General features: G+C 38.0%; 1 protein-coding gene across 10 annotated transcripts in view; it reads right to left on the bottom strand.

Moving 5' to 3' along the window:
- Scmh1 (Scm polycomb group protein homolog 1) overlaps positions 1-26,013 on the bottom strand; it is a 156,342-nt gene that overhangs the window by 89,446 nt on the left and 40,883 nt on the right. For 3 of the 10 annotated variants that reach the window (XM_036178156.1, XM_036178157.1, XM_036178163.1), the window contains exons 1-4: positions 9,388-9,430; positions 8,610-8,633; positions 7,501-7,708; positions 5,584-5,805 (exon numbers count right to left, since the gene is read on the bottom strand). Coding sequence is in view for 3 of the 10 variants with exons in the window: in XM_036178163.1 (XP_036034056.1) it covers positions 5,584-5,587 (4 nt within the window). In the remaining 7 variants the exon portion in view is untranslated. Of the gene's footprint in view, positions 1-5,583; positions 6,687-6,760; positions 6,778-7,500; positions 7,709-8,609; positions 8,634-9,387; positions 9,451-24,078; positions 24,209-26,013 lie in introns of those variants that run through there. The other 7 variants (XM_036178158.1, XM_036178155.1, XM_036178154.1 and 4 more) reach the window with 5 other exon arrangements.

Genomic DNA, 26,013 nt, shown 5'->3' with positions numbered 1-26,013 from the left:
ATTCAACTTTCCTGTGCTGACAGAAATGAACTGTGTATCTGTGCTATCCAACAAGATGGCACTAGCATATAATTTTTAACATTTTAAATGTGACTGGTGTAAGGATCTACATTTTAAATTTTATTTAACTTCAAATAATTTTAAAATGTACATATGGCTCATAGCTAATATGTTAGGAGACAAGGTCTAAAAGCTTGGTCAATTCTGGGTAATTGCTTTTATTAGCTTGAGTTCTGATCAAAGTACTCAAGAGACTTTGATTTTAAGAATTATGGCAGCATTAATTACAGTTGCCTATTACACATATTAACCATGCTAATCAACTCCTGTGCTATAAGATAAAAAGGCCAGAAACCTCAGGCATAAACAATGTAGGAAACCTCCTATGATTGAGTAAAGAAGAATATATTAAGAGCAGTCCAAACATCATGATGACTGATTTGAACAATACCTTTTTTCTTCTATTTGACTGCTGGGTTATCATCAGGTAAATGTAAAATTAAGGTACTTTTTATTAAACCAATCAAAGCACTTAAACACATTCTTTCATGTTTATCATAAAGTCAGGTATCATATGACTTCTGAATCTGCAAGCATTAAAATAATCACAAAAGAAATGGCAGCAAACAAGGTATGGATCGACAGGTAATTTAAAAAAGAGATAATAAAACTACTATGCTTTGGGACCACACAGTCCCTACATAGCTGTTAAACTCAGCCATTCTGGTAGTGGGCTAGAAGGTACAGACAATGAAAATTGAAGAGAAGAGAAAGCTTATATTCTCTGAAGCCTTGACAAAGCAGGTAGCAGGCTCAGTGTGGCCCTCGGACGGTAGTTTCACAATACAAGGTCTAAATTGTTGATTCCAAAACCATATTCCTAAGTGTTCTAATTTCTACAAAGTTTACGGAACCACCTTTAAAAGTTTCACTCAGTAGCTTCAAGTTAAATCTGTGTCTACGGACCACCACTATTTTTTTAAAATATACTACAAGTCAAAAGATGTTGCTTAACTCTATTTTATAGCAAATATCTTGGGCAAATTTAACCTTCTAAGCCTCAGTTTGCTCATCTGAAAGATGGAGGTAATTTTATCTATAATGCATACAACTGTATATAAATTCTTCATTTGATAAATGCGTAATATCCTTCCAAGTATAAAGAACTGTGTTAAATGTTGGTGAACCAAGACAGAGTTCCTGCATCATAACACTTTCAGTCACTAGATGAGCAGAAATATTGAGCTTACTTGCACAAGTAATATTGCAATTGAAATAAGTTTAAGTTAACAAGGCAGTACAGATTACCATGAAAATGCAGTATAGGAAAATTTAAATATTTTATTTTAATTTTAATTATGTGTATGTATGTATGTCAGTGTTTGAATGTGCACACATGTGTGTGGGTGTCCACAGAGTACAAAAGAGGGCCTCAGATCCCCTTAGAATTAGAGTTACAGGTGAGCCACCTGACCTGGGTGCTGGGAACCAGACTGAGGTCCTCTGCAAGAGCAGCAAGTGCTCTTAATTGTTTAGCCATCACTTGACCAGTACAGGGAAATTTAGTTTATACTTGGGACCTTACTAACAGACATATAATATTTTATAATTTAAGCACATATAAAACAAATGTTTTAAATTATTCACATACAAATTCAACATTAAGATATAACTTGAGTTTTCAATTATTTATTCAACACATTAACCAAGCATCTTCTGCAGAGGAGGCAGTTTAACAGGGATCACTACCTTATGGGATTTACATTGCATTCTGGTATATGACAAGACACAATTAGCATGGAAATAAGAAAGGTGGTAAGCATTTGAAAGGAATAAAGTGGTGTGAAAGAAGATAAAATAAAGAAGGAAGCAAGCTTATTTATTTAGTTATCAGCTACTCTAGCTGGCTACTATTCTGGTTGTGGTCCTCTTTTTAAGAACTCTACTTTGAAATCTCCCACTATTAATGTGTGGGATTTTATGTGATTTAAGCTTTAGTAATGTTTCTTTTACATATGTGGGTGCCCTTGTGTTTGGGGCATAAATGTTCAGAATTGAAACTTAATCTTGGTGGATCTTTCCTGCAATGAGTATGTAATGTCCTTCATCATCTCTTTTGATTGATTTTAGTTTGATTCTACTTAGTTGTGGAAAGAAAAATCTTTAAGCGCAGTAATAATAATCAATGTCTTCAGATTAGAAATTCTACTTCAAGATTACTGTCTAAACATGGTTTTATCATGTAACTAAATAGATCATAACAATTTGTGATAGTAATTTAAATATTGCCTAATTTTAAATGCATGTCTTTGGGTATACATCTTTGAGTACTTTTAAAATGATCTCTGTGATGGTTAATATTGTTAACTTGGTTGGACTGAGAAATTGATTAAAGCATCTTCCTAGGTGTCTGTGATAAATACAGACACAGTATTTATCCCACAGATAAATACATCATGAGGGCTCTAATCTAATCAATGGTTTAATCCATTGATAGATTCATTCAGACTGTCAACAGATTCCTGGGAGGTGGTCAAACTGTGGAAGGTAGAATCAGTCGAAAGAAGCTGGTTCCTTGGTGTGGGCTTTGAAGGGTTTATTTCGTCTTTGGCCTCTCTCTGTTCCTTCTCTTTGCCTTGTTTACAATGAGATAATCAGTTTTCTTCCTTCCTTCCTTCCTTCCTTCCTTCCTTCCTTCCTTCCTTCCTTCCTTCCTTCCTTCCTTCCTTCCTTCCTTCCTTCCTGATACTTCTGCTTTCCCATAGACCTAAAAGCAATGGAGCCAGCTGACCATGGACCAAAACCTCTGAAACAACCCAAAGGAAACCTTTCCTTCCTTAATGTTTCTTTCAGGTATTTGTCTATTATTTAACTTTTATGCTCTTATTAACATATATTAATTATACATAAATGTATTTCATTATAATACACATATATATGCATATAAAGCATTTTGGTCATATTCACACTATGACACCTCTTGCCTCCTCCTACTCTCTCAGAGTTCAGTTAGTGATAAAAATCTGACTAATACAGTCTCCCTGGAGCAAATCTCAAAGAGTAGGATTAACAGACAAACTGGATATTTTAGGTTTTGACACAATCTATATTGCTGAAATATCCTCTAGAAAGAGTATGCCAATTTTTATTACTATCAAAGGTACATGAATGAAGAGGGGGTAGATATGACCAAAACACATTGTATACATCTATGAAATTTTCAAAGAATAGATCCATAAAATGAAAAGCAAAGTATATAAGTATATATTTCATGCCTTTGCTAAAGTTGTATTTTGACAGTTCCTAGGTTTTGATATTTTTTTGAGACAGAGTCTCATTTATATAGTCCAGTCTGACCTGGAACTTGGCTGACCTCAAACTAGCAATTCTGCTGCTTTAGATTCCCAAGCACTGGGAAATATGATAAATTTAACAGTTTTTAAAAAAGTAACAAACAAACAAACAAAAACCCGCTAATATACATTTTGGACAGTTTTTTGATTACTAATAAAGTTGAAGACTTTTGGAGGCTTATTAATTAGTTTTTATTTTTGTCATTTTTCTGCTAACATAAACTTCCATGTCTTACAGATGCTAAGGTCTCTGCAAATGAATGTAAGTCTTTCATGTATATGGTAAGAGGCTAACCTGACCCTCATGTTTCTCTGTCATCCCTTTTATGGCTTCTCACTGTTCATACTACACTTTCATCACTTAAATATTATAAAAATATTAACCCATGTTTTCCTCAAGAATGTCTCTGGTATATGTGTATTTGATCTATTTGTAATTTAGTTTATGAAATGAATAAAGCAAACATTTAGCTTTCTCTTTTCATTTTTTTTCAATAAAAGTGCTCCAACATCATCTATTAAATAAACTATCTTCTCTCTATGGACTTGAAATCACCTTGATCTTGTATTAATTTTTTATGCATTCTTAGATCTATTTCTGGAATTTATTCTGTTCTTCTCATTAGTCCATCTATCCCAGCATCAGGAGCACTGTTTCATGTAATTTCATAACTAATTTAAATTTGCTTGAGTGAGTTATTTTCTTTCTTTCTTTTTTTTTTTTTTTTTTGTTTTTTTTTTTTTTTTTTTTTCAAGACAGGGTTTCTCTGTTGTAGCCTTTCCTGGATCTCGCTATGTAGACCATGCTGGCCTCAAACTCACAGAGATCCACTTGCCTCTGCCTCCCGAGTGCTAGGATTACAGGCGTGTGCCACCGCCACCACCACCAGGTATGAGTTATTTCTTAACTCATATCTTCCACACTATGTGTTCTTGGCATTTTTCAAATGATAAGTAAATGGTAGCATATACAACTTCTAAAAAAATCCAGTTATTCTAAAATGTCTAATGTTAAGTAGTACTCTCAAAACATCATTCAGAACCCTTTAAAATTATTAGCTTGATGTGTTAATGGATCACCTGAAAATAAAACATCAAGCCAAAAAATAATTTCTGAAAACAAATAACAGGAACTGAATTACATTATTAGTGTCCTTTCTATACCACAAAGAAACCTCTTAGCTAAAAGCAAAGAGCTCATCAAATACCTTGGCTAAAAAGGGAAGTTTCAAGAGGAAGCTTGGCTCCCAGAATCATTCATTAATGTACGTTCCAACCACCTGGTTTTAAGTTTTAAAAAATTCATGCACAGAGAAGTATGAGTGATTTAGTATATACAGTCTTTCATCAAATGCCTGAGGACTAGAGTAGAAGGTTGGGCAAAACAAAAACCAAACATCCAAACCAAACCCCAAAACAACAATAAAAACCGTAAACAAAACAAATCTAACCCAAATAAACAAAAAAACCAAAACCAGTTTCAGTTGTGACACTAACATTTTCATGTAGTTCCTTCACCGAGGGGGGGGGGGGATGAAAAAGAAAAGTCTCTAGAGGTATTGTGACTTAATAGAAATAAAGCATGTAGAGCAACATTACTGTTCTTTTCGGGCAATGAGGACAAGAGGCTTTGACGGGCTTTCTGGAGAGTTCAGGCAGGCAACCTGGAGTGAAAAAGGTCTGGGCTGGGGAGGCTTCACAGGCCCAAAATCACGACTTTCATGCTAGATGGGAGTTTCCTCAAACAAACTTTCAGATACTTTGGCCTTGTACCTTTGCCCAAACCACCCATATACATCGACGGACACTTAACAAAACCACTATTTTCTCTGCAAAGCTTTCTGGTTTTTTCCTCTCCGGTTTAAGATCCGTTCTTACTCATCCCATCATATCACCGTGATGAGCCATTTCAACTCCTTTTGGATAGGGACTGCTTATTCCTGTTCAACCTTTGCTGTTTAACATGGTGCCTTGAAGCTTGCACAGGCTCAATTAAAGTTTTTGGGAGAATGAAAGCACGAAGCAGCACACAAGTCCTACTTCAATCTGGATTATTAACATCACATGTGGGCATTACGTTTGGCCTGACTCTGAGAGAGAGACAGCACACAAGAATAAAAATGGTGACTTTGGGGTAAAGAGAGGCAAAAGCATGTCACCTGTGAACCAACTGAAGGAACATTAGCATTAATCATGAGTAAAAAAAGCAGTCTCAGAGCCATTTCCTCACCCATTCTTCCAAGAATTATTTACAGTATTGTGCTGGGTACTGGAGTACAATCATGATCAAAATATTGCCCTTGTTCTTGTGAGCTTCAGTCTAGGGAGGGGCAGAAACTAAATGATCCATGGCAGAATGGTGTGGTGAGGGCTGCTTGGAGAGGTGGAGGGTGCTGTAGGAGCACGCAGAAGGTTTGTGGAAGGCTTCCCAGAGGCAAGAACATTCGGGTTCCTAAGTATAAAAGGATAAGATAAGCAGGAGTCAAAGCGAAAGCAAACTGTTTCAGAGAAAAGTTTAAAAAGAGGTTGTAGACAGAAAAAGTGTTTGGGTATCAAAGCACCCTTTATATCACAAGGTAGTATAGTCAACCCAATAGGACCTAGAAACACCATAGAAACAAATCTCTGGGCATGTCTGCAAAGGTTTATCTGGATTAGGTTAACTAAGGTGGGAAAACTCTCACTAAATGTGAGTGGCACCATTCAACAGGTTCCAGACTACCAAAGACGAGAAAGTTGGACAAGTACAGGCACTCATCCCCCTCTGCTTCCGGCCGTGGATATGGCCCGCTGTCTCAGACATCTCCTGACAGCACTACTGCTCCACTCTCCACATCCTGTTCATGAGTATCAACCCAGACTGAATAAACCCTTCTTTCTTCCTTAAGCTGCTTCTGTCAAGTGTTCTGCCTCAGCATCAAGACAAGGAACTAACTCACCATGTTCATGAGAAATAGAATACTGTAATAAATTTAGGGTACAATCATTCTGATGGCAGTGTTAAAAATGGACTGGAGAGGATTAAGGCTGGAGGCTGGAAGACTGGTTAGGAAGCTATATATATCCAAACCTAGGTGTGAGATGACAGGGTTGCACTTTCAAAGTGGCAGAGCAGCAGAGAGAAGGTGGCCCAAGAACTGCCATCTGATTAGCCAGAGCTAACCTTCTTTGGTATGGTTCTAAAAGTTAGGAAGTGGCTAACAATACAAAGAAACATGTTTGGCTCAATATATACCTGATAAATATGATGCAATTTGCCTGAAGAGGTTAGTAAATTCCTAACAATCTGAGGTACTCAAGAATTTAATAAGCAATTTGAAATATCCATTTTTTTTTTTTTTTTTTTTTTTTTTGGTTTTTCGAGACAAGGTTTCTCTGTATAGCTTTGCGCCGTTCCTGGAACTCACTTTGTAGACCAGGCTGGCCTCGAACTCACAGAGATCCGCCTGCCTCTGCCTCCCGAGTGCTGGGATTACAGGCATGTGCCACCACCACCTGGCTGAAATATCAAATTTTGAAATGCTACACCAAAGCAAGTAATAATTACTACTTTATTATCATTCCAGGGCCTTGAGCATACTAAGCAAACACTCCATCACTGACTTACAGCCCCAGCCCTCCAAAGCAGATTATTTTAGGGTCTTATTCAGAATGAAGACCCCAGAAGTCTATTCTCTATTCTCACTGGGAAAAACAGGTATATCAGAGAATATACCTGTGCCACCAAATACTCTCACGAGGAAAACTGTTCTTTCAAATTATAAACTCCCTTGCTAACTGATGTTTCCTGTTAAATGAGTAACTAAACTCCCTGTCAACAAACACAGTTTACAACATGCCCAAGGCTGTCAAGTGAGCTACAATCGTTAGCATTATTCACATTAGCAACAAGAACAAAATCAGCAGCAGCTATGACTGCGTTCCCTTTGCCTGTTCATGCAAGATTATCTTAGCATCTCAGTTTCATGTTCATTTTAAAGATGAGGAATTATGCCAGCGAGATTAATTTGCCTAAAGTTATAAAACTGATGAGTGGGGAATAGGAATTGATCCAAATCCCTGCCCATGGTTTTCCCACTTACACATGAGTATCATAAAAGCTTGAGGAAAAAATTAAAGCATAAAGTAATATCTATCATGTGTTTACCAAGTCCCAGGTACTTTGCCCTTCATCATTTCACTTCATCATTTGTTCAGCTCACATTCACAATGCTTCACTTCAAAGAAGGTCAGGTTGGACTTAAAGTGTGAGCTCAGCTGCTGAGAAGAATGAAACACACTACAATTCTCCAGGTAAGGGCAAATGCAGCTCTATGGTGTCTTCACAGTCATTAGCTTATGTGAGCTTCCCAACCCTATGAAGCAGACAGGATGAGATTATTCTTCCCATTTAACGCACGATAAAATTAAGGATTAGAGTCATAAAGTGACCAAATGGCAGAGCCAGTTCTCAAGAACCCAGGAATTCTGTTGGATTTCTCTAGTTTTCTACTTTGTTATTTTGTTTCAGGATTGATAGAAATTATCTTATAGGAAGGAAGGGTAAAAGGAAGTAGATAATGACTATAATACTGCTAACACATGGAATTAGGGTAACAAACTATATCAAAATACTTGAGCAAAATTTGGTAAAGGTATGAGGATGTGAAGACTTGGGTGATACACAAGACATCACAGGACTCTAAGAAACTGACTGGTGTTTATGCAGAAACCTTGAAAGCTGGCTGAGAACTGTAGTATTAGTTTTATTGCTCAAATCTTAGTCCTGAAATATATACTATGCAGGATGAAAACCAAATGTAATATCAATTTGACTTGTTACTTAAACTGGTATGTTTGTGTTTTTCTGTAGTTTATAAATGAAAGATATCTTTACATTTAATTTTGGTTCAACCTATCTTATAAATAATTTCTTTTAGTAAAATGTCACCAAATATATTATGAACAATGGAAGTTTGTTTCATCTTGGATTTAGTAGATCAAGAAGTTATTTCCAGTTTAGTTAGTTTCCTGTTTAACCTACTCTACGTAATTAACCATACCACTTCCCTTTTTGTTATCCTGGTCTTCATCCTCCTGGTAAGAAGAGCTTGATATGACATCTAAGTTAAAACATGCTAATTAGGCAAACAGTGATTCCCTGGATTATGAAATAAAGACATATGGAGTTCTTTTCCTAGTGGATTAAAACTGCTCACAATCAAATCCCTGGTCTAGTAAGTCCTCTTATTTAACAGAAAAAGAAAAATATCTTACCTAGCTCCAGGATGTCAGAAGGTTCTAATGAAGAAAACAAATGTTAAACCATAGGTCATCATGGTGATTATAACAGAATGATAGAGAGGTAAAAGTTCAGGCACAAAATAAGGGTTTGAAAGTTTAGTACAATTATTTCATTTTAAGAGTTTCTTAATAACTGTAAACATATATATAGCATTTGTGGTAGTTTGAAAGAAAATGGCCCCCAAAGGGAGAGGCACTATTAGGAGGTGTGGCCTTGTTGGAGGAAGTGTGTCACTGTGGGGATGGGCTTTGAGGTCTCTTTTTCTCAAGATTCCCTCAGTGTGACAGTCAACTCCTGTTGCCTGAAAGATGAAAGACACTTGGCTATTTCTCCAGCACCATGCCTGCCTGAATGCAGCCATTTTGGACTGAACCTCTGAACTGTAAGCAAGCCCCCTCAATTTAATGTTTTCTTTGTAAGAGTTGTCGTGGTCATGGTGTCTCCTCACAGCAATAATAAGCCCTAAGACAAAATTCAATTTTGTCTTCCTTCTGTGCCTAAACAAATGAAAATGGGATGCAGAGGCTGAGCAACTGCTCCAGAGCAGTAACACTAATTTGGGATTATTTATACCTAGAATCTAGGTTTCTAGATCAAAAGAAAATATATTGCTTTTGACAAATACCTCTATAAATAGTAATATATGCTTTTGATTTAACCAGTGAGTTAATTGTAAATGCAGATGTCTAAGAATAACTTTTATGGCAAGATATTGAATATAGTTTTCCATGCTAAATAGTTTATTCTTACCTTGATACTGAAATGCAGACTCTGACAGGTGACCATACTTAGGTTTTCTCACACCATTCCAGTCTATTGTTATAGAAAAAGATAAGGATAAGTCATGAAAAAAGAAAATGCAAGATTCAATACTTGAGGCAGTATGAATAAGTAATTCTTAATAAAGAAATGGACCTGGGAGTTTTCATTCTAAGGAAATAATACAAATACAGAAAAAAGATCGTATTTGAAAAGGTTCAGCACTGTCTCTAATAACAGAAAAAGACGAGAATTTCGGGACGTGGTATGGTCCCTTGGCTCAGGCTTGCTTTAGCTGGCTCTTTCTTTGGTATGCTCCCATTCTCTCCCTTCAGAATGGGGGTGTGTTGACTCTATGCCACTGCACATTGAAGTATATGAGCTGTCTATAGGCATTCACAGTTAAGAGACTGTATGGATCTCAGAAAAGACTACATTTACTCCTTTGAACAGCTTTAGATCTGTTAAAGACTCAGGGATTTTTGTGAAGTTGGACGGAATGCATTCTGCCTTATCAGATTGCCATGAGCCTATGGAACAGGCCTAAAGTAATATATTTGGATGTCAAGTTGGTAAGGGATAGACTGTCAATGGTTGTTATTGTCAACTTAATTAGATCTAAGATCACTTAAAATATTAGGAATGTCTTTCTAGTTTCTAGATTGGGTTAAGGTGAGAAGACTCTCCATCACCAGCAACAAATGTGGTGGCACCATTCCATGGACTGGTTTCCTAGACTGAATAAAAAGGAAAAACAAACACTGGCAGACATCCACTGCTCATGGTTCAGGCCATGCCAGTCAGAACAGGTAAGAGCTTCACTTGCATTTGGAACGCTCCCATGCCCTTGGTTCAGATCCCAAAGACTCACCCGGCAAACACCCCCTCCCACCCTAACGCTCACTGCTGCTATTGTGCCCCGACCTTACCCCACCTCTGACAGATATCTACTGCTCAGGTACAGGCCACACCAGCCAGAGCAGTGAGAGCCCCACCTGCTGTTTGAATCCTTCCACTCCCTGAGTTCCCAGCCCAAAGACCCAAGCGCACACACACACACACACACACACACACACACACACACACACACACACACAGACACACAACCTGCAGCCCCTACAAGGGTGAATATCCAATGCTTAAGTGCAGGCCACATCAGTCAGAAAGAACAGAGATCAGAGATCCCTGGACCAAAGGCCATGCACGCCAGGCTAGCTACCAGAAGTCTAGCTGCCAACTCTACAGAGACTTCCTGCTGGACCAGAGGTCATGTTGGCCACCAGAAATGCAGATCACAAAGACCAGAAAACCAAAGAGGAAACAGAAACCAAGGAACAAAACACCCATCCAACAAAAACAAACTCAGAAACTGGCGCCTAGGCCTATATTCATCTCAAACCCAGATGCTTAGACACCAGTATAAGAACACAACAACAGTCATAGCAAAGTGACCATCACCAAAGCCCAGTCATCCTGCTACAGAAACACCTGACTATCCCAACACAGCTGAAGCACAAGAAAACGACTTTAAAACCAACTGTATGAAGATGACAGAGGTCCTTTCAGAGAAAAATGAATAAATGCCTTAAAGAAACTCTAGAAAACACAAACAATTGGAAGGAATGGATTTTAAATCCCTTTAGGAAAACACAAACAATGGAAGGAAATGAACAAACCTCTTAAAGAAAATTAATGAACAACAAATAAAGAAAATGAATAAAACTGTTCAAGACATGAAAATAGAAATAGAAGCAATAAAAAAACCCACAAACTGAGGGAATCCTGGAGAGGGAAAACCCCTAGGTAAGTGAAAAGGAACTACAGGTGCAAGCATCACCAACAGAAAACGAGAGAGGGAAGAGAGAAGCTCAGCTGTAGAAGATACAATAGAAGAACCTGATACATTGGTCAAAGAAAACATTAAATCTAAAAAGTTCTTGACACAAAACATCCAGGAAATCTGGAGCACTATGAAAAGACCAAACCCGAGAATAATAGGAATAAAAGGAGAAGATACCCTGCTCAAAGGTGCAGAAATTAATTTCAACAAAATCATAGAAGAAAAATGCCCTAACTAAAGAAGGAGATGCCTACCAAAGTAAAGGAAGCTTATAGAACACCAAATAGACTGGAGCAGAGAAAGAAAGTCCCCCTGCCATAAAATAAGACACTAAATATACATAACAAAGAAAATATTAAAAGATGCAAGGGGGATAGGTCCAGTAACATATTATGGCCGACCTATTAGAATTATACCTGACTTCTCAATGGAGACTCTAAAAGCCAGAAGGGCCTGGAAAAATGTCTTGCAGACTCTAAGAGGCCATAGCTACCAATCTAGACTGGTATAACCAGCAAACTTTCAATCACCACAGACTGAGAAAACAAGATATTCCACGACAAATTCAAATTTAAACAATATCTATCCACAAATCCAGCCCTACAGAAAGAAAACTCCAACCCAAGGAGGTTAACTACACCCATGAAAACACAGAAAATAATCTCATACCAGCAAAACTACACACACTCACACACACCAGCATCAACAATAAATTAACAGGAATTAACAATCATTGGTCATTAATCTCAATATCAATGGACTAAATTTCCCAATAAAAAGACACAGGCTAACAGAATGGATGCAAAAACAGGATCCATCCTGAATACAAGAAACATCTCAACTTCAAAGACAGACATTACCTTAGAGTAAAGGGAAGAAAAAGATTTTCTAAGCAAATGGACCCAAGAAGCAAGCTGGTATAGCCATTCTAGTATCTAACAAAATAAACTTCCAACCAAAATTAATCAAAAGAGATGGGGAAGGATACTTCATATTCACCAAAGAAAAAATCCACCAAGATGATGTCTCAATTCTTAAATATCTATGTCCCCATAGCAAGGGCATCCACATCTGTAAAAGAAACATTACTAAAGTTTAAATCACACATCGAACCCCATACATTAATAATAGGAGTCTTCAATACCCCACTTTCACCAGTAGACAGATCATCCTGAAACTAAACAGAAATAATGGAGCTAACAGACATGACTCAATGGACCTAACAGATATCTACAGAACATTTCACCCAAACAAAAAAGAATATACCTTCTCAGCACCTCATGGAACCTTCTCCAAAACTGACCACATACTCAGTCACAAACAAGCCTCAACAGATACAAGAAAATTGAAATAACCCCTTGTATCTTATCAGACCACCATGGATTAAAGCTGGACTTCAACAACAGAAATAACAAAAAGCCTACACATTCATGGAAACTGAACAACTCTCTACTCAATGACTGCTGGGTCAAGGCAGAAATAAGAAAGAAATGAAAAATTTCCTAGAATTCAATGAAAATGAGTGTACAACCTACCCAAGCTTATAGGACACAATGAAATAGGTGCTAACAGTAAAGTTCATAACACTAAGTGCATTCATAAAGAAATTAGAGAGCTATCACTAGCAACTTAACAGCAAACCAGAAAACTCTAGAACAAAAAGAAGCAAACATGTCCAACAAGAGTAGACAGCAGGAAATGATCACACCGAGGGCTGAAATCAATAAAATAGGCACAAAAAGAACAATACAAAGAATCAATGAAACAAAGAGTTGGTTCTTTGAGAATATCAACAAGATGGACAAGTCTTTATCCAAACTAACTAAAAGGTAGAGAAAATATCCAAATCACCAAGATCAGAAACAAAAAGGGGAATATAACAGACACTGAGGAAAGTCAAGGAATGATCAGGTCAGACTTCAAAAATCTGTATTCCACAAAATTGGAAAACCTACAAGAAATGCACAATTTTCTTAATAGATAACATTTACCAAAGTTAAATAAAATTTGTTAAACAACTTAAACAGACCTATAATCCCTAAGGAAACAGAAGTAGTAATTAAGTCTCCCAATCAAAAAACACCCAGGGACAGATGTTTTTAGCACAGAATTCTACCAGATTTTCAAAGAAGAGCTAATACCAATACTCCTCAAATTATTCTACAAAATAGAAACAGAAGGAGCACTGCCAAGTTCATTTTATGAGGCCACAGTCAACCTGATAACCAAAACTTGCAAAGACTCAACAACAAAAAAAAGGGAATTACAGACTAATATTCCTCATGAACACTGATGCAAAAACACTCACAAACCAAATGCAAGAACACATCAAAAAGATCATCCACTATGATCAAGTAGGCTTCATCCCAGAAATGCAAGATGGTTCAATATATGAAAATCCGTCAAAGTAACCCACCATATAAACAAAGTGAAAGAAAATAAACCACATGATCATCTCATTAGATGCTGAAAAAGTCCTTGACAAAATCCAACACCTCTTCATGATAAAAGTCTTGGAGAGATCAGGGATACAGGGGACATAACTAAACGTAATAAAGGCAATTTACAACAAGCTGATTGCCAACATCAAATTAAATGGAGAGAAACTCCAAAGCAATTTGGCGCAGCCACATCTGATGGAAATGGCAAAAGTCACAAAGCCAGCATAGATGCTTGACAAAGATCCAGCAAAGCTGAGCCTCATGATGGCCACCATGCCACTTTCAGTTTTGATCTCTGCATGTTGCATGCTTAGGGGCAGGCACTTTTAATATTTGTACAACTAGGGGATATTGGATTCATGGATTGATGAAAAATTTCTTTTTTTTTTTTTTTTTTTTTTTGGTTTTTCGAGACAGGGTTTCTCTATGTAGCTTTGCACCTTTCCTAGAATTCACTTGGTATCCCAGGCTGGCCTCGAACTTACAGAGATTCTCCTGGCTCTGCCTCCCGAGTGCTGGGATTAAAGGCATGCGCCACCACCACCCGGCTGATGAAAAATTTCTTATCAATTTTCAGGGAGATATCCTTATCTAAATGAAGGTCTTCCTTATACACCTTGGAGGCTACGATACACAAAAAGAAGCCAGAGGTCTCTTTATGAGGCTCTGAGATATTCTTTAAAAATCTGCCCCTGCACTTACTCAGGAACAAGATCATCAGAAGAAGTAAACTTAAAAAGGTCAACAAGATTCAATGGGCTAGCGGAGTTGGCCACAGATCAGATTACAAGCCTCTTCCCACTATACACTCTGATTATATGGCATATACAACAACAAAATTAGATTAGCTGAAGTTAACTCTGTCCTACACAGGGCTTTATATTGATGGACAAAGAATGGTGTGGAAAGATGATAAAAGAATGAGATGTCAGGACCTCCCTTTCTTAGAAAAGTTAGCTCATGCAGAGCCACTGTGGTGTCATATGACCAAGGAACAAAAGAATGCCAAGATTAGACATATAAATACATTCTATGAAGAGATGAAGTATAAACACTATATTGTGCCAGAAATTGAATAATAACTGCAGCAGCTTTGGCCTGGGGTTTTTTCTTGGAACTCTGACCATTAAGAGTTAATAATACACTCCTTGGGACACAGCAATCCGCCTGGACTCACTTGGAGATTTTTCTATTTAGTGTCCTTAAAACCACAAGAGCTGCCTAAAAGCTGGGTTATGTGGTTGATGAGTAAAAATGACTGTAAAAGATAACTCTGTTCTGTTATGGTTTATCAATGACAACAAAAAGATATGCAAGAGGAAGTTGAACACATGTCCAAGAACAGAATTGATATGATCTATGTTTTGGAACAACATGAATCTATCCCTTCTTACTGAATTCTGTATAAATAAACATTTTGACTGCTAATCAGTCAGGCTGTAAGGTTCTTTCAGACCAACCAATGGCCTGACTCAGTCCTCCCTTGCCAACTTTGTATCTCCTTTCTGGGACCTGGCTACTGCTAGGGCTGGCCACCAGGAGCAATTCCACTAAAATCTGGAAGAAGACAAGGCTATCTACTCTATCCATATTTACTCAATATAGTACTTGAAGTTCTAGCTAGAGCAATGAATCAACTAAAGGATACAAATTGAAAAGGAAGAAGCCAAAGTATCATTATTTGCATATGATATTATAGTATGCATAAGTGGCCCAAAAAATTCTGCCAGGGAACTCCTACAGCTGATAAACAGCTTCAGTGAATTAGTGGATACAAGATTAATTAAAAAACAAAAATCAGCAAGGTGGTGGTGGCACACACCTTTAATCCCAGCACTCGGGAGGCAGAGGCAGGCGGATCTCTATGAGTTTGAGGCTAGCCTGGTCTACAAAGCAAGTTCCAGGAAAGGTGCAAAAGCTACACAGAGAAACCTTGTCTCAGAAAGCCAAAAAAAAAAACAAAAAAACAAAAAAACAAAAAAACAAAAAAACAAAAAAAAACCCCAAAAGTCAGTAGCCCTCCTATATACAAATGACAAAGGGGCCAAGAAAGAAACCAGGACTACAACATCCTTCACAACAGTCACAAGTAATAGAAAACATCTTGGCATAACTCTAACCAAGCAAGTCAAAGACTTGTATGACAAGAACTTCAAGTGTTTGAAGAAAGAAACTGAAGAAGATAACAGATTTCCCAAGCTCACGGATCACTAGGATTAACACAGTAAGAATAGCCATCTTACCAAAAGCAATCTACAGATTCAAGATAATCCCCATCAAGATTCCAACATAATTCTTTACAAACCTTGGAAGAACAATACTCAACTTCATATAGAAAAACAAAATAAAACAAAACCAAAAACCCAGGAGAGCTAAAACAATCCTTTACAATAAAAGGCCTTCCGGAGGTATCACCATCCTTGATTTCAAGCTGTACTACAGAACTATAGTAATAAAAGTCACATGGTATTGGCATAAAAACAGACAAGTTGATCAATGGAATCAAACTGAAGACCCAGATGTAAATCCACACATATGAACACCTGATTTTTTTTTATAAAAAAGCAAGAAATAAACAATGGAAAAAAAAAGCATCTTCAACAAATGGGGCTGTTCTAACTGGATGTCTACATGTAGATTCATCTCTATCACCCTGCACAAAACTCAACTCCAAGTCAATCAAAGACCTCAACATAAAACCAGACACACTGAATGTGATAGAAGAGAAAGTGGGGAACATCCTTGAACATATTGGCACAGGAGAAAACTTCCTCTTCCTGAACAGAACATCAATAATGCAAGCATTAAGACTGACAATTAATAAACAGGACCTCCTGAAACTGAAAAGCTCCTGTAGGGCAAAGGACACCATCAAAAGGACAAAACGGCAGCCTACAGAGTGGAAAAAGATTTCTCTTAACAACTCCACATCTGACTGAGGGTTAATTTCTAAAATATATAAAGAACTCAAGAAACTGGAGATCAACAAACCAAATAATCCAATTACAAAATGGGGTACAGATCTAAATAGAGAATTCTCAATGGAGGAATCTCAAATGGCTGAGAAAACACTTAAATAATATCTGTGGCCATTAGGGAAATGAAAATCATAATGACTGAGATTCAATCTTAAACTTGTCAGAATGGCTAAGATTAAAAACAGAAGTGACAGCTCATGCTGGTGAAGACGTAGAACAAGGGAACACTCTTCCACTGCTGGTGGGAGTGCAAACTTGTACAGTCACTTTGGAAATCAATATGGCAGTTTCTCAGAAAACTGGAAATAGATCTACCTCCAGAGCCAGCTATACCACTCCTGGGCATATACCCATAGGATGCTTCATCCTACCACTTGCTCAACTATGTTCACAGCAGTTTTATGTGTATTAGCCAGAAACTGGAAACAACCTAAATGCCCCTCGACTAAAGAATGGATAAAGAAAATGTGGTACATTTACACAATGGAGTATTACTTAGCTGTTAAAAAAAATAACATCATGAAAATTTCAGGCAAATGGATGGAACTAGAAAAAAATCATCCTGAGGTAATACAGACCCAGAAAAATAAACATGGTATGTACTCACTTACAAGTAGATATCAGCTGGAAAGCAAAGGATAACCATGCATAGACCCAGAGAGGCTAAGTAACAAGAGGGCTCAATGGGGAGGCATGGAAAATAGGGAAAATAGAATCAATATCTTGGGGGAGGGGGAGAGGGGGGACGGGGGACTGAGGGCGGGTGGGGATGGGAACAGATCAGGTGGCGGAAAGACGGACAGAGTACTTGAAGAGACAACTGGAATGGGGGGGGGGCGCAATTTGAGAGCAAGATAAAAACCTAGTGCAATGCAAACTCCTAGGAATCTACAAGGGTGACCCTAGCTAAGATTCCTAGTAGGGGGTGGATACGGAGCCTGAACCAGTCATCTCCTGTAAACAGGCAAGACTTCCCAGTGCAGGGATGGGACACTAAGCCAGGTACAAAATCCTTTGACCTAAAACTTATCCTGCATATAATATGTGCTGTGGTGAAGGTGGAGCAGAAATTGTGGGAGTGGCCAACCAATGACTGGTCCAGCTTGAGACCCATGTCATAAGAGGGAGCAGCTGGGCGGTGGTGGCTCATGCCTGTAATCCCAGCACTCGGGAGGCAGAGGCAGGCGGAGCTCTGTGTGAGTTCGAGGCCAACATGGGCTACAGAGCTAGTCCAGGACAGGCTCCAAAACTACAGAGAAACCCTGTCTCAAAAATCAAAAAACAAACAAACAAAACAAAAAAAACAAAAAAAAAAAGAGGGAGCCCATCCCTAATACTGCTGAAGGGCCAGTAACTAGAGACTAGATATCCCAGAGACCTAGGATAGAACCAAACACAACTGGCAGGGAAAAAAAGTCAATGAAATGATTCCTAATGATACTCTTGTTATACTTGTAGAAAGGAAGCTAGCATAATCGTCATTTCAGAGGCATTATCTAGCAACTGATAGGAGCAGATACAGAAACCTACAGCCAAACATTAGGCAGAGCTTAGGGAATCCTGTGAAAGAGGGGAAGAAAGGATTGTAGGAACCAGAGGTGTCAAGGACACCACCAGGAAACCACAGAACCAACTAACCAAGGCTCCTGGGGCTCCCAGAGACTGAACCAACAAGGAGCCTGCATGGGTCTGACCTAGGTGAGACAACTGAATTGATCTAACATACCCTCCGAATATGTTATGGTTGTGTAGCTTGGTCTTCTTGTGGTTACTCCTAACAGGGGCTGTCTCTGACTCTTTTGCCTGCTTTTGGGACCCTTCTCCTAGTGGGTTGTCTCAGCCATCCAGCCTTAATGTGATGGGAAGTGCCTGGTCTTATTGCAATCTGATATGCCATGTTTGGTTGATATCCCTGGGAGGCCTGCCCCTTTCTGAAGGAAAACAGAGGAGGGACTGGGAGGAGAGAAGAGAGGGGAAACTGGTCAAGATGTAATATATGAGAGAAGAATAAATTTTTAAAAAGGGAGAAAACAAGCTGAGCTTCCTATAATGATTTAAAGGTTCAAATTAAGAACATCCATGTAAGATGGCAGATTAGAAGCTGCATCTACATGAGTGGATGAATAGAATATAGTAGACAGAAGAACAACTAAGGTTGGTGTGTTATTGTTCTAAGATGTTCCTGCCAACTCCCTTACTCACTGACCAGAGTTTTCTGTACACACCAGCAAATGTCTACTAAGGGATCCAGATGTGTGTGAATTGTAACTGTTCCTGCAGTAAGCAGGCTGCCAAAACCACCAGCTGATCAGCATTAACTGTCTGCCAGGGAAATGTTAGCAGGAGCAGCAGAGGAGTTCCAGAGAGAAGATCCAGACTGTGAACCAGAACCTGAGACAGCTGGCCAGAGGTAACAACATTTCCCCAATACCCTTTTCATAAAACAAGCTATACAGGATCTTAGGACATATGCTGTGGAACCTAGCACAGTAGTCAGTACATGAAAATATTCAGAGGGGCTAGCTGTCCACATCCTTTCAGAGCCTGACTCATAGAAAGCCCTACCTATGGTAAATTCAATCCTCAATTCATTAGTTACAAGACCATTAACTTGCTTGAGATGAAAAAAGGATTAGAGGTTTTTATATTAATTTCATTTCAGATTTAACTAACATCTACTATACACATGTACTAGGCCAGTATAATGGTCTCATATATATCATATCAGGTATTATCAGTATCTTTTTAAAGGTGAAAAATTAAAAATGCAGTAAGAATAACAGTGCCAGAGAGGAGGAGGATTGGTTGGGCAAGAGCAAGGAAAGAGAAATATAAAATAACATTCTGCAAAAAAGTTAATCCACAAATAAGTTGAAATAATACCTAGAGGGATACCTCCCTACTAGCTATTGGTCAGGAGACCCCCAAAATCCCTAGAACAATACAGATTTTTGCCAATGTTCTTGGATGCCCATCAGAACTTGATGGGAAAACCGTGTAGATGTAACCACACACTTACAGAACACGGAGAAATCAAGCTGGAACTGTGCTAGAAGCTTCCTTTTCGCTGGCTAGCTCTTATGGTATCAGAAGGTGCCATGCAGGCTGCTGGGGGGAAAGGCATTCAACAAGTCTTATCCAGCTGTGAACTCTGCAAGCCAAGAGAGTGATGCAGTGGCTTTCAGATTTGAGGCCCAATCCACAGAAGGGAACCCATGCCTGGTACTATAAATCTACTAAAGAACCCATGACTAGGGGGATTCATAAGCCCTAAAGGGGAACTTGCTACTATTGTTTTGCTAAATAGACAAGTTGTCAAATTGCCTTCTAACTACTAGTGCTTATACCCACAGATTGGTGTTGTTCTCAAATTTTGTCAGATTTACTGGTACTGTAAGCAGTTAATGAAGAGACTGAAAATTGGTCAACATGACAAGAATAAGTGACAGTGCTCTACCCTAAATTTGACATTTACATCATCCCTTCCAAAACTTGGGACATTTTTGAAGAGGGGGCAGAAAGAATGTAAGAGCCAGATGATGAGAAAGTGTGCTGTGAAGTCTTAAGAGCCAATACACTGATGAACCCACAGTAGCTGTGGTTACCTGCACAGCATCAGCCAAGATTGGGCCAGTCAACATTTCATTGTGGATGGAGGAAAGGTTCATAAGGCCCCATTCTTTACCTAAAGGACTATTGGCAGCTGGTGAGGGAAGTGTCATTTTCTTCAGTGGAAAGCTGCCCATACTATAGTAAATAACCCCTTGCTTCTGATCATGCAAACACAAAAGACATAGAAGTATGAGGGGGACTTCTTGAGAAAAAGAAAAAATTCAGCAGAAGAGCAAGGGTAAGAGGGGTGAAAATAACTAAAATTAATTATATACATATATGAAACTGTCAAAGAGTAAGAAAAATAGAAATAATACCTATAACCTCTAAGTAACATCCGATGGTCTAATAAAGAGCTCAATGGCCAACAACAAGTCAGGAGAGAGAAATAGGTGGTGCTGGAAGGCAGAAAGGCTAAATAGAAGGAGAAATCTGGAGAAGAAGAGCCAAAGGAGGAGGAGTCCAGGGACCAGCTACCTAGCTACTCAGCAAGCCACAAAGTAAGAGTAAGATTTACAGAAGTAAGAGAATGGGAAAAGCCCAGAGGCAAAAGGTAGATGGGATAATTTAAAGTTAAGGAAAGCTAGAAAACAACAAGCCAAGCTAAGGCTGGGCATTTGTAATTAAGAATAAGCCTCCATAAATGATTTATTTGGGACCTGGGTGGCGGGTCCCCCAAAAGAGCAAAACAACCAACAACATAACTCTGCTTATGTAGGTTTATTCATCCAATGAATATTTATTATCTACTATTTATCAGTTACTTCTCTAAATATTGATATTTATCATTGAATAAAGCAGATAAACACCCTTACTCCAGTTCATATTCTATGGTGTGCTCACCAGGAATTAAAAAAAAATATTTTTTTTAAAATTTTAATTAGAGGCAGCACAGGGTTTGAAAGAAAGCCACAACGTTGGTGTAAACTAGACTTTTCTATCTGAGGGATTTAGGAAACACACACATACACACACACACACACACACACACACACAAACACACACACACCTATTTTGATGGTTTCTCGCTTTATTCTTTCATGGTGAATCTGAATCTCTTTGTTCTTCCTAGCTATATATACCCAACAGACTCTTTCAGGCAATAGGAGTTACATTTAAAGGTCACATTCCATTTCTTAAGTAAATGATAAAAACCAGAGTCATCTCAACAACTCAATGCAGTAAATCTCAACTCCCTAATTGGTGGGCTGTAACTTGGAACTGCATAGAAAGAACCAGTCATTTTGTTACCTATCTAGAGAGATAGTCTTATAAAGGATTTTAAAGGAGTTATAAAACTAAACTATTAAGGAGTCTAAGAAAAATAAGGAAATTGTGTACTACATCCTATACTTCTGAGTGTAATAACCATTTTAAACTAACATTTTGTGATTAACAGTCATAGAATGCTGGGCTATCTCAGACTTGGATTGTTTATTGAGAGAGATGTGTCTAAAATACTTTGGTTGGGACTCATAATTACCTTAAGTCTCATAATATGAGCTCACTAGGCACTCTCCAAGGCACAGTGACACTGAAAGCAGTTTAAGTCTTAATATATATTTTTCTATCCTGTGTCTAACTTTAGACCATAAAAAGAGAAACTTGCAACCCCTTTTCAGGGCTATGAAGTCAGATTATTCTCTGTGGCCCTGGTCAGTTGGAAAATCTTCCCCTGTGGTGTAACTGAGCGAAAGCCATTTCTGTTTCTAGACCTTGGTTAATTGCTCCCTGGGACCCATGCAATTTCAGGACCCAACATAAAAAACAGTTAGTTGGCTGAACTCTGAATCTTTAGGTTACATACCAGTATCATAAAACTGAAGTTGGGAATTTGTGCAGAGAGTTAATAACTGTCCTAGGTTATAAGCCAGACCTAGCAAGAGAGACTGGTGCAGCAATTAGGTTGCTAGCTATCATGTCCTTGTGAACTGAACTGCTTTTCCTGGGAATAATTGATCTTAAAAACCATTAGCAAGGCATCTGGTTTAATCTAAAGCTACTTTGAAGCTTTGCATTAGCCAATAGTATACAGCTAACTTGGCAGCTGGGGAAATTCAACTATTTTCCTATGTCAACCTGAGCTATGTTATAAAACAGCTCTCAGAGACTTAGTAATCCCTGACTTGTGTAGCATTTCTTTGTATTTATTTTTATCCATCAAAACTCTGTATAAGCTAACATTATTGATATCAAGTGGACAATACAGCTTAAGGAGGAGTCATCTTCTAGACAATCCACAGCTAGAGATCCCCAATAGATCAGGATGTATACATGAGAAAAACACACTACAATACAGGCAGTGGGGGTCCCTATAGCTGCTAGGGGAAAACTGCCAATAGCACATGTGTCTAGACAGAAGCAATTGATATTCCAGAGTTTTTAGTCTTGTGGCCTTGCCTAAACAAGGTTTCCCATCAACAAGTTTTCTTCCTGGTGGGCTATACTTTGAATATTAATTGCCATCTACTGTTCTTATATCATGGCTCTTGGCATTTTCTTTAAGATTTTACTATTCATTTATATGTATGTGTATGTGCATGTGCATGCAGGATTGCATAAGTGTGTGTGTGTATTTGTGTGTGTGTGTGTGTGTGTGTGTGTGTGTGTGTGTGTGTGTGTGTGTTATCTGTACACATGAGTATATGGGTTCCTATGGAGGTCAAAAGAGGGCATCAGATCCCTTGGATCTGGAGTTACAGGTGGGTGTGAGTCACATGCCATGGGCTTGGGATTCAAACTACAGTCCTTTGGAAGAACAGCAAGTGCTCTTAACTGCTGAGCCTTCTCCCCAGACTCTTATTTGAGGCATAATTTTTAAATTAATTTTAAAAAATTTATTTTACATTCCCAACCAGATTCCCCTCCCTTCTCTCCTTTCTCCTTCCCTCCTACCTCCCTTCACCACTCCCATCCACTCCTCCTCTGTTTCTGTTCAGAAAGGGCCAGGCCTACCATGGGTGTCAACAAACCATGGCATATCAAGTTGAGGTAGGACTTAGTTTCTCCCTTTGTATTAATGGTGGGCAAGGCAACCCAGTATGGGGAATAGCTTCCCAAAAGCCAGCTCAAGCGATTTGAGGCATCTTAAAGAATATTCTTTGCAAGGAGGTACATGTCAGAAACTTTTAGGTTATGAGACTTGCCCTAGTCACACTCTAAAATGAGCAAGCAGAAAGGCTGGGTGAGCACTTACTACCAAAGAGAGGGAAAATGTTCCAAGCTGAAAAATAATCTATAGGTTGGACAAGGGAGGTAACTAAGTAAACTACTAAGATCCTAGTAAAAACCTTGGGTTTTGTTTTTTTTTTTTTTTTCATTAAGAACCAAAGAATACTTGGGAGGCAGAGGCAGGAAAATCTCTGTGAGTTTGAGGCCAGCCTGATCAACAGAGCAAGTTCCAGGACAGCTGAGACTACACAGAAAAACCCTATCTCAAAAAGCCAAACCAAACAGAGGAAGCAAGATGAAAATGCCGAACTGAGAAAAGGTCCCAAGCCACGTGGTTACACATAGGTAAGAACTGTGGGTGAATTTAAGTGTAAGATCTAGTTAGTAATGGGTCTGAGCTATTGGTGGAACATTTATAAGTAATATTAAGCCTCTGAGTCAATTATTTGGGGGAGCAGCTGCTGGGTATTTGGGAACAGGCAGGTGGGAGAGAAACTTCCACCTATATACACTAAATTTAAAAATAAACTAAATGAAAAAGGATAATAAGTTTAGTTAGTAATCAGGAATTTCTTAAATTCACTCTGTGTTAGGTCTCCTTAATTCTATCTCTGGCTAGGATGCATAAATGAATACTTACCACTAGGCTGCATAGTCAATGGACTAAACACTAAGGAAGGAGAGAAGAGGCTTGGGACTTATTCCTGGATCCATCTAAACCTTGCTCTGACCTCTGACAAGTCAGTTTCTCTGTATATTAATATCTCCATCTGTAAAGAAAGGGTGTGGAGAGAAGACAATTAAAATCTTATGGTGAGATCTTTAAGTACTAATACTGGGCTGCACTATTAGGAAAAACAATGCATTTCAATACATATTTTTGCTATTAGGGTATCTCAGAGTTGGAAGGTATCTTACAATAAGTACTGCAAGTACAACTAAAGTCTTTATACTCATGGAAATAAATACAAATATTTTCTACATTTGTTCCTATGCAAACAGTGAATATAAACAGTTTCCAACTAACCAAATAAAGCCAGAAAAGCCAAAAGTCACAAAAACCTATTAATATGGATTATGAAATAAACTCCACTATACATTTTTTGAAACCTTATCTCCATAATTTGAATGTATTTAGATACAGCTTTTGTAAGGGAAATTACTTTAAAATGAGATCACACTGATAGGGGTTAGTGTCCATTGTTTTGGACAATGCAGATATATAGAATAAAAAGCCTTTGATATTTTTGGGAAAGGGTTTTTTTTTTTTTTTTTTTTTCCCCTGAGACAAGGTTTCACTATATAGCCTCAAACTTGAAATGTAGCTCAGGCTTGCCTTGAACTCACAATCCACTTTCTCAGGCTCCCAAGTGCTAGGATTATATGCATGTTCCATTATACTTGCATGTATTTCTAGAAAATTTTAAGAGAAAGTATGTGAAATATCAACAGGGCTTTAGAAGCATTCTTTTTAAATGTTATAAAACATCACCTTGACCACTTCTGAAGCCAGGAAAGCTTGGGCAAATTCAGCATATGATATTATAAAAATCAGCTATAAACTGTAACATACATTACTATTAATTCTTAACATTATATAATTCTCATTAAAGTGTTCACCTTATGCCAGTTAATATACTAAGTATTTTACTGATACTATCTTGCTGAATATTCATAATATTAATGATCCCCTTTTACTACTAAGGAAGTAATACCAAGAAAGGTCAATTAACTTCCTTTCATTAGAAAAATCAGAATTTGAACCCAAACAATATTCTTAAAAAAAAAAATGAAAACCTTATTTTTATTTTAAAAAATCTCCTTAGTCTAAGAAGTGATTATTAGGCCATTTGTTTATTTATTAAAGATATATTTTCAATTATGTGTATGTGTGTGGGTTATGTGTATATGAGTATAGATTCCTGCAGAGTCCAGAAGCATCAGATTCTCTGGAGCTGGAGTCACAGGCAGGTCTGAGCCACCCAACACAATGCTGGGAAGCAAACTTGGGTCCTCTCCAAAAATAAATAGTATGTACTCTTAACCACAGAATCATCTTAGTTTTATTGATTTTGTGTGTGTGTATATGCGTGTGTGTATAGTTTATCAACATGTGCATAGGTACCTGTGGAGGTCAGAAGAAGGTGTTGGATTTCTGGAAATAGAGTTACAGGTAGTTGTGAACTACCTGATACAAGTACTGGGGATCGAAAGCAGTTCCTCTGCAAAAATAGCAAGTGCTCTTGATCACTGAGCCATATCTCCAGCATTCTTCTAATTATGTTTAAGTATAGTACTTTCCATCTCTGTGCTGTCCTACCCCAACAAAATGAAGGAAGGAAACCCTCAAATGCTTCTAACATGCTTACACATGGTGAGGTAACTCAATCTGGATACTGAATAAGATCAGCATAGTGAAAAATTTTTTATTAAAGGTAAAGCTAGATTAAATGTAGAATGCTCATAGGTACCATGTTTCAAATGTTCATAAAGCTTGGAAAAAATAAAAGAACCAACCGGTTTGAATGTATATACAAATGTAAAGAGGTGAGGAAGAAAGTGTTCCAAAGGACTA

The sequence above is a fragment of the Onychomys torridus genome, chromosome 2 (genome assembly GCF_903995425.1).
Source record: "Onychomys torridus chromosome 2, mOncTor1.1, whole genome shotgun sequence".
In the NCBI taxonomy this organism is placed as follows: Eukaryota; Metazoa; Chordata; class Mammalia; order Rodentia; family Cricetidae; genus Onychomys; species Onychomys torridus.
Note: the sequence above shows the minus strand (reverse complement) of the source record. Positions and strands in the feature narration are given on the sequence as shown.